This window comes from Cuculus canorus, chromosome 9 (assembly GCF_017976375.1).
Source record: "Cuculus canorus isolate bCucCan1 chromosome 9, bCucCan1.pri, whole genome shotgun sequence".
NCBI lineage: Eukaryota > Metazoa > Chordata > Aves > Cuculiformes > Cuculidae > Cuculus > Cuculus canorus.
This window is the reverse complement of record NC_071409.1, coordinates 16209473-16219044: the sequence shown is the minus strand read 5'-3', so window position 1 is coordinate 16219044 and position 9572 is coordinate 16209473. Positions and strand designations below refer to the sequence as shown.

The following is a 9572-nucleotide window of genomic DNA, read 5'->3' as shown; positions in this document are numbered from 1 at the left end:
GGAATGCTTCCCCTGTGGCTGCAGGATAATAACTTCTTTTCTTTTCCTTAGAGTACATGGCATTTCTATGGAGATGGGTGCCAGTTAGTACTGGCTGTGTTGCTGCCTCTTATAATGGAGAATTGTTATATCCCTGACTCTATTCTTTGTACTTTTCCTCCCACTGGAAAGGAAAAAAAAAAAATTCTCTGTTGAAGTAGCTGACCACAGAACATGGACTCGGCTGGGAAATCTGAGCATGTCTGGCCAAAGCAGCACATGAAGCACATGTGCTTTAGCAAAACAGGATTTGAAAAAGCTAAAAAACACTGTCAGTCAGTGATTCATACCTGATGAAAATATGCCGTATTTCAGGGAAGGAGACGTTTGTATTTTACGTATTGCCATTTTGTAGCACTCACTGCACACAGGATCTATTGCTAAGGACTGAATCTGCTGCTAAGGTCTAGGTCAAAAATATACGGCCATACTGGGAGAAGACACTGTAAGTGCCTCAAAGCAGTCTCGCAAAATGGGTCCTTAAGAGGGCAAGAATTAAGGAGAAAGAAGATGAGGTGCAGCAACTGACTTGAATGCACAGGGTAATTCTGCTTTTTTTTTTTTCCTCCCTATTTTAGGAAACAATGGAGTAGTTATGCCAGGTTTAGAGTATGTCTGTGAAGTGTGGAGGTTGCAGACATTCTGCTACATATCCTTGCTTTGTGTGGTTGGAAAAGGCAACAAGAAAATGTAGCATTTCTGGAGTTCAGAGATCCCATGTGTGGGAATCCCATTTATAAACATATGGTTTCTACCACCAGATAGAGAATTTTCTAAGCCTAGAAAATGTTGTTTCTTCTATAACTTAGTGCCCGCTTCGCTATATACAAGAGAATTTGTATGGTTTAGTTAAGGTGGTTCCTAGTTTTAAAAATACAAAAGCTAAGAAATGCAACTTCTCTAGGCGAGCTAAAAACTCGGTCTCATGTATCTGATGTCACAGTAATGAAGTCATGATAGCCATTTCATTTTATCCTGTACTGTGTCTCATGCAGTGGGATGGGAGAACCACCTACCTTATCACTTCAAGAAATTTCTACAGCAATTTTTAAATTTAGCAGTTTTTAAACAAATGTAGTCGCTGAGTTACAGAGGAGCAAAAAAATCACTGAGCAATTGACTGGCTGTAGCTTGTGCAATTGCCTGCAACACAATTCCTGAAAGAACTCCACGTATTCTTGAAACGTGAGAGCTGCTGGCTTCATGGGGAGAGCTTGTTGGCAGTGTGTTGCCATCATGTGAGACTATGGCTTATAGTCTGGGCTGATTTCCATTTTTCTTTCCCCTCCACACACCCAGATGAAGCACCGGTGCCAGTGCCTATGGCTTTTCCCTTCCCTATTGTCACAGCAGAGCAGAACACTTCTGTATAGTAGCCTGTTGCACTGTCACAAAGAACAAATGTTAGTTGTGTTGCTTACTGAATACTGGAAGGCTGTAACTAAGAGAACAGAATAGGTTATTTGAAACGGTTCAGAAATGACATGTGTTCTGCAGCTTTTGCTGCCTGCATGATAATTGTCTTGTAGCAAGTGCTGTTCCTGGTTAAAGATTCATGACTGTCTTTGAGAATGCTCCCCCGGGCCTGCAGAATTTCAGTCGGGCTGGCAGTAAAGATCCTTCTGGCCTCTGTCACTTATTACTTCTCTACCTAGAATAGACTTTGCCTCTAACACGTGTCAGAAATTCAGGGAAGATTTGACTGCTAGGAAAATGGTAAATTGCAATCCCTGTCTGGGTCCTATTATATGAGATACATGTCTGTCGTGTATTTATATTCCCGTGAATTGGTATTCCCTCATATACACACAGGCTATGCAGTACCCCACAATCATATTGCACTTGAGTGTCTGCTGGAAAACAAAGCATACACGTATGTTTGACTGGAAGGATTGATGCTTTCAGCCTGCACATCAATGAATGCATCCTGATTTCTTTATTCTTTTCGTAGGCATGGATGCTCTTATGGCATGTCCAAAAGTATTGAGATACTTCTGGTGAATATTAAAAGTAGGTACATGCTAGGAAACAGCACAGGCGGAAGGGAAAAGTACGCTTTTTCCTGCCACTTCTTTAGTGTAATTGGTGTGTGATCAAAGGAAAGGACTGACCTGATTTTGCACAGTGCTCAGCACCCACACAGCCCAGTGAAGCTGATGAGAAGTATAGGAGCTTACTGTTTGGGAAATCAAACCCAGAATATGACTCATTATGCTGCGAAGGAGAAACTTGACCACTAAATTATAATATATATGCATAGAAGATACAAAAGCATTTCTATTGAACATTTTATTGTGAAGTAGCCTTTTGGGTGGTGTTTCTATCACAAAGCTACAGCTGTTTTATAGCTCTTACAACAGTTTAATTGAAACAATATTTTCTGTACTTTAACAAGAGCATCCTTCTATATAGAGAAAACAATTGCTATATGCTGTAATCACCTATATTTTGAAGCAAGACTGCAAAATCCTGGCCACGGTTCTGCCCTCTGGAGGGTAAAACTCATTTGGGCTCAGAGTCAAGTGTTCTCACCTATTTGCACTTGATGTTGTGGTGTGTGTGTTGCTGCTGCTGCTGCACACTGATCCTTCGCTTAGCTGTAGTGCCATCTCTGTAACACAGCCTATATCTTGAAATGGCGAATCTTCCCAGGGCATGGAGGAGGAGGAGGCACAAAGCCAACTGGGTGAGGCACTTTGTCATGCTGAGCAACATCTGCAACTGCTCTCTTTGCTACAGATTTTGCTGAGAGTGCGGAAGTAGGAAATTCTGAAGAGCTGGATTCGGATGCGAAAGGGTTGTTGTGGGAAAGCCTGAGGTTATGATTTATGAAGCCTTGTACAACACTGGGTGACAGTCCTGCTGATGTATCATGACCTGGGTGAGAGTAGGTAACTCCAGGCTGGAAAAGAATAACAGTTGGTGTTTGTGTTCAGTGACTTCAGGCTTATTATATATAGGTCATGGGTATCTTACTAGGTACCCTGCTCCTAACTAGATAAAGGCCTCTAACTGAGGCACAAAAATGTTCCTGATCATCACAGAAGTTTGATTTGCATTTGAACACAGGCACAGGAGCACATTTTTTTTATATCCAGTGCATCATTAGCAGCAGATTCTGTGCTATATGAACTTCCAGGGCCACCAGTGCAGCTGATAAAACATGTAAGCCCAGCTGTCATATTCTTTCATTCATACACCTCCTAGTCAGCTAATTACTATTGTATTACCAAGAGCTTCAGTCTGTAAGAACTAAACCACCACCTAGCCCTCCTGAGTATGCATAGAAGCTAAAATACCTGGAGAGCTCTCAGGTCGAGTGTATGTAGGCTTCCCTACTCTTGCTATAGCAGAGCAGGTCAGGGTCCCTACATTCAGTCACATCTAAGGAGTGCTAGCAAAAAAAAAATCCCACTGATTTAATCTACTGCAGTGGCTCATTTATGTTTTACATCTATCCGCCCCATTCCTCTAGCTGAGCAGAGTTTGGGTTCCTTTGCCCTACCAGACATGTGAAGCTCCAGATGTTTAGGAGGACAAACTGTGTCAGGCAAGGATGACAGAGGTGACATAATCCCTGACACAGAAATCCACAGGATAATCAGGAGCTACCTTACCTGGGTTTTAGGATACAGAGATAAACTCAAGTTATCACCTATACCTAATGCAGCCCGCTGTGAAAGAGGTGAACTCGGGGTGATTGCTTCTAACAGTATGGGTAGGCTAGAATATTCTGGAAAGGAAAGTAACATCTGGAGTTGGTACCTGATGTCCGTAGAGCTGGCAGCCCACTTTGAGTTCCTGTGAGGGACGTGTTACCATTGTTGCTGTGCAGAACCCAAAATTCTGGCAAAGCAGAACATAGTGAAGAAAAAGTCATGATAAAACAGCGGAGACCTGCATCATAATTTTTAATTTCAGTACATTTAGAAATAGCTACGTTTTCTCATGTTTTATCTGAGTAGTGGAATGCTTGCTTTTTAGTCCATTGGACTCCATGTCCAAAATGCTAACTGCATAATCAGCAGATAGGTGAAACTCCTGTATTCTTCTAGAGTAAGATCCTTTGTTTGTGTGGACATGAGGAAGGGAAAGGGAATCTAAGTAAAAGATTCCCACCCACTAAATCTGCCTAGGACTCCATTCCATCAGAAATAAAAGAAAAATTTTAGCATGATAAAGTATATAATATAGTTCTCAAGAGCTTGCATATCAAATCCAAGTACACTGTCAGCACTTAAATTGTAGGAAGGTAAAAAGGTCTGCTGTTTTATTATGTGTTTGTGTACTGTCCAGTACAAAGAAGCCTGATTTTCTCAGGTGTAAGAAGAGTAAACAATAATCCTGATTCTTTTGGTTTAAAATATTGAGTGTTAAGGGCAATTTTGTCCTCAAGCCTTTTTGAAATATATTCAAATGCATGAGGACTCAATCCAGATACCTCTGGTAAAGGTGTGATGTAGCTTTTAGGAATTGTATATTGGAAAGCTTATCAAGGTGGTGTACGACTGTTGCACTTTCATCTTCACGAAGATCTATTGCAGCACAAGGGCAAGCGCATCACAGCATGCTGCTTTTCTACCTCTGAGTTGGGGAGATCAGGACTGATGTGCTGGCATACTTACAGACTGATCGTCAGGCAGCAGTTGACAAGCCTCCACATTAACTTTAGCATCTTCTGCTGAGCAGTTCGTGGCAGCCACAGCAAACTCAACAGAGACAACATGCGCTGGTTCATACTGACAAAACAGGAAAATTGTTTAAATGGCTTTGCACTGTGAAACTGCAGAGCTACTGAGAAAAGATAAAAGGCAAACGTTGTGGCTTCTAGCTCTGCATCTCCCATTGAATCCAAAGGGAATCCTGTGGCTGAAATGACACAAAATGCTTGGGAAATCAAGAGCAATTCAGCAGGACAATTTAAAGCAAGCTAAATCTGTTTGCAAACATAACTAGGAAGCACTGCACAATTACTGCAGAAGAAATATTCAATTTGTACGGAAAGCTCACCATAGTTCTAGCATTTACCTGTATGTTGGCTCTTCCAATCTCAAGGAGTCTGAGGTAAGCATCAGCAGTTTTGCTGTTGTGGTCATTGAGTGCAGTTGTAACAGCTTCTAATACCTCAGTGTTATTCAGACTTGTCAGCAGTGGACAGTCAGGGCAGGCCTGGAGGACATCTTCACTTGAGTCTGCAGGAGGAACCAAACAGATTGTGTTTCAATCAGATTGCAGGTTATTTTGAAAAGCCTTATAGGGTTAACCAGTCACACAAAACACTGTTCCATGATCTGTCCCAAACTGTAGTGGCAGGAATTTTTGCAGTACAGACTAGAGATGGCAGTATTTCATGCAACTTTTCCCATTTGAATATTTCTGAAAGCAAAAGTACTATGAACTTCAACAGCACATTTTGAATGTTCTTACTCAGGTTTTAATAGATTCTCTTTCTGGCAAGCTATCCATGGCACCAATGAAAAGATGTCTCAGCTCATACAACTAATGTTGGGAAAAAAATGAAGATATTTTAATTTATTGGAATTGTGTTTGCATGAGTGCATTGTTTCATTCTCTCACCAGTTTTTTAAGTAGTACCAAAGAGATCTCATACAGAGCAAAGGATCTCGTACAGAGCATGCAGAATAGAGACTCCAGTTTCCCATGGCAGTATTGAGAATGCTGGGTTTAGTAAATACGCTGTAGATGGCAAAAGGTCTCTGAAGATCAACATGCTCTAGTAAATTCAGACCAACAAGAAATCAAATTCTTGAGGCTAAACTCCTGAGTGAAAAGCCTCGGTACCATCAATCTCTAGGTGAAATCTGGGAATTGCTCCCCAGGTCATTTTATAGTATCTTGTCATGGTTATGAGGAGGAAAAAGAGAAGAGGGGAGTGGGAGGCAGAGGGTTGTGGAATTGCTTTCAAAACAGATGGGTTTAAAAAGCCCTTTAACTGTCTTCCTTTCTGCCATATTTATGCATAGCACTTGCCAGCAGTTTAACATCAGAAAAGGTAGTGAACTGTAACCACTGCCATAATAATAATTCAGTCTCTAGATTCAAACCTAAAGAACAAAGTCCTTACCTGCATGTGAGTGGCATTTACTAGCAAGTACAGAGAACTTTCCATCCAACTTCTGCAGTTTGACATCACAGTCACCCTCAACTGCCTAGAGAGAGATATCAAATATCAAAGGGTTACACCATTCAGATAAATAAGAATTTCTGAAAAGGGCAATTATTACTAAATTCAACAGAACAGATCCTGGCTGAGTGTTCCTGGCAAAATCAGTCTGATTGCAAAGGTGCTTCTAGGCGTGTCCTGGTGTCTGTGATTTTTGTAAAAGGGAGACCAGAGCTGCAAAATTTGGTTCCAAGTCTGGTTCTCAGAAGTATTAAAAGTACCCGGCTAGCCAGAATATGGACATTTGGCTCAGGTTCTTGTCTCATGAAGAGTAAAGAATATGAATACTTATGAATTAAGACCTTCTGCAGAGCTGTTTGATAGCATTCTCACTAATCTCAGCTGGTCAGTGGCCATGGTAACAGAGTGTGCTGGCTTGTGTCAGCTGGCTCATAGGACACGTAGTCCAGCAGGAGAGATGTCAGAGGCAAAGCTGGAGTCACTGGGAAGAGGGAGCAGTCAAGGTTACCTCCCCCAAGATGGAAAATGGGATCTGAGCCCTGCTAAATACAGGGGTGGATCATCATTCACTCATTCATTCAGTCATGAGCTCTGTGAATTGGGCCCCATTCTAGAAACAGCAGGCTTAAGCTGTCAATTGTTCACTCTGTTTTCTGCTTAAAAACCAGAGCTGCCTGTACTCATACAGTGCTTCCCCTGCTTTGGTTAGGGAAAGCTTTTTGCAGTTGGATTGCACTTGCATAAGAACCTACTCTTTGAGGCCAGTAAATTCCAGCTGACCATTACTTTGAAGACAGAGGCTGTCTGAAGGGAATAGCTCTCCTGTAGTTTTGACTGGGTCTAGGTGGCTGGACTTGACAGAATTTCCCCCATTAATACCCCACATGTAAACAAAGGAAGGTTGTGTTTCTGCAGATTCACAACTTGCCCTGTCTGCAGCTTGACACAAGGCAGTTATACGTGGGGCTGACCACAGAGGGCTGAATCTGGAGCCCCTGAGCAAGGCTCCATGGCATCCATGAACTGCATGTGGGACATTACGCTGACAGTGACCTGTCTTTTTGACATAACAGGACATGAAAGAAATTTGGGAGTGAAATCCTTCATGACATGAAGGCAACAAAATCAACTAGAGGTTACAAGTGATTGGGTGGTTATAGGCTGTTACAGTGATATAACATTCGCTTGGAAATCTAACTGATAATAGCCCGGCCTCTAGCATCAACATACTTGAACCTTTGGGCCGAGCTATTTAGATACTCACATGTTGTGTGAAGCTCCTTACTGTACAGTTTGCAAGAGGTGTAGGGCTGAGAATGGAGCACGTGGTCTCTAGTAAGTCAAGTTCAAGAAAAATTATGTCATTATTCAGCCCCTGGAAGAAAAAGGAAAAAAAAAAAAACCACAACAAAACAACAAACCAGGAATTGTAGTAATTACTGCACAACCATCACCAGATTTCTTCTCTGTGCTTGCGCTGTGGGCTCTTCTTACCTAACTGTCATTGAGTAGCTCCAGGTATACACTAGTGTAACTGAATAAGCCCTTATTATTTAAGTTCATAAAAAACAGGGCCCATTTTTTTAGCCAGTGTAAGTCAAGATAGTCACACTGATTATTTTTTTTTTTTTCCCACCTAGGGAACTGGTCCACAGATTTTGTGATGCCCAGCCTTTATGTAGGGGGTCATTTTTCTTAAGTTAACTTGACTATATTTTGTTAGGTAGTTTTAAAAAAATCAACAGCTGGCTTTGTTGATGAAAAAGTTGTGTTTCTGTAACCAGACACCGCATAAACACTGTTGCACATTGGCCTGTCCCATTTGGTCCATTGGAATTACATTGAATTGCACCAGCTAAGTTCCAGCCACAGTACTCAGGTTGGTTATGGACTGCAAGATCTTTTATGGTTGTTCTTGAACCTTTGCAGCTATAGAGTAAAACATGTGGGTGGAAGACTAGGAATGAGGTTCCCTAACTCCAGGACTGACTCTGAGGTTTGAGTCATGAATGATTCCGTTATAAACCAATGGAGTCATTTTAGTGTAACAGTATTATATATGGGAAAAGCACTGCCCCCAGTGTGTTTGTGTGGATAACTGTGGGTGCACTTCTAATTTCCTTAATGTCTGTTTTAATCTCTTGTAAATGACATTGGTATCCCCTTTCTTGTAACAAGTAGAAAACAGGCGTGGAGTTTCATTCATGTAAATATTTGGGATTATTACCAATGTTTTGAAAGAATCAAAGGTTCTGAATGAGTGTATACATTATATTCATGGCCAGCTCTATAGCCATTCTAGATGACTACAACAACGTCAATAGATCTTAGTGAAAATGAGACTACAAGCAACAGTTACTTCCATTCAGCTTCCTTGTCAGCTCAATGGGATATTAGGTAAATTTAATGCCTACTACACAATCACTAATAGCGTAGAGTTATGAAAAGTATGCATTTAGCCAATAAATAATTACTTGCATCACGACGCTTATTCTCACAGTTTTTCTCCGGATTAGCTACTGGGCTCATAAATCAGCACCGAATATTCTGCCCTAGCAATCATTTTGCACTTGTAACTGAGCCCTTTCTAACATTGTACAAGAATACTTGAACATTCTCTCTCTCTCTCTCTCTCTCTCTCTCTCTCTCTCTCTCTCTCTGTTCTGCTCTTTGAGAGAGTCATTCCAGTGACCTGGATTCTCAACAGCTACAAGGTGGCATTGCCCCGTGTAAATCAACAGAACTATCTTGATTTATGACATGTGAAGATACAGCCCTTTGCAGGGCATGTTGATCATTTCCAAGCATCTTCAGGTTAACAAAACGCTCTGCCTGCGAGCACCTCACTTACCTGGGATATCACGCGGATATTCTCAATTCTGTTTAAGGCAAACTTGTATCCATGATGACTGTGGCCATTAATATAATTCACAGCAAATTCAGCTGCTGCTTCAGATTCTGGGTCATCACAGCCCAAGGGAGCAAGGGGAGCTGCTGGTACAGCTTTGTGAATTGGAAGCTGAACAAGTAATATTAAAGCTATTAGTGCCTTCATGGCACCTGATTAAAAATGGTTCCTTTCAGAAATAAAGATCTAACAATACTGTTCAGACGGCAGCGAGGTAGCTGGAGCTGGGGTCTCATTTATATAGTACATACCACAGACTTTGCATGAGTGCGTGTCTGATATTTGTCCCCATTCCAAGAGGCATTGCAAACAACAAAAGGGAAAAGTAAATGTTAGGACATCAAGCTGACTGATTAATATCGGCCAAAGTAAATTTTATCAGGTAGCGTATTGCAAAGTCTGCTAAAGCAGCTAAAGAAGAAAGAGTCAGCAAAATTTTAACATCATTTTTAGACACTTTTCTACCAATGAAATACAGTA

The 9572-nt window shown here is 41.3% G+C and overlaps 1 protein-coding gene across 1 annotated transcript; it reads right to left on the bottom strand.

Moving 5' to 3' along the window:
• Positions 1-2313: 2313 nt before the first annotated feature.
• On the bottom strand, positions 2314-9317 carry AHSG (alpha 2-HS glycoprotein). Its single transcript, XM_009559267.2, has 7 exons — positions 9036-9317; positions 7449-7559; positions 6125-6209; positions 5068-5231; positions 4665-4778; positions 3805-3885; positions 2314-2941 (listed from the first exon to the last, which is right to left on the bottom strand). The coding sequence occupies exons 1-7, from the start codon at positions 9237-9239 to the stop codon at positions 2663-2665; spliced, it is 1038 nt and encodes a 345-aa protein (XP_009557562.1). The 5' UTR covers positions 9240-9317; the 3' UTR covers positions 2314-2662.
• Positions 9318-9572: the final 255 nt, after the last annotated feature.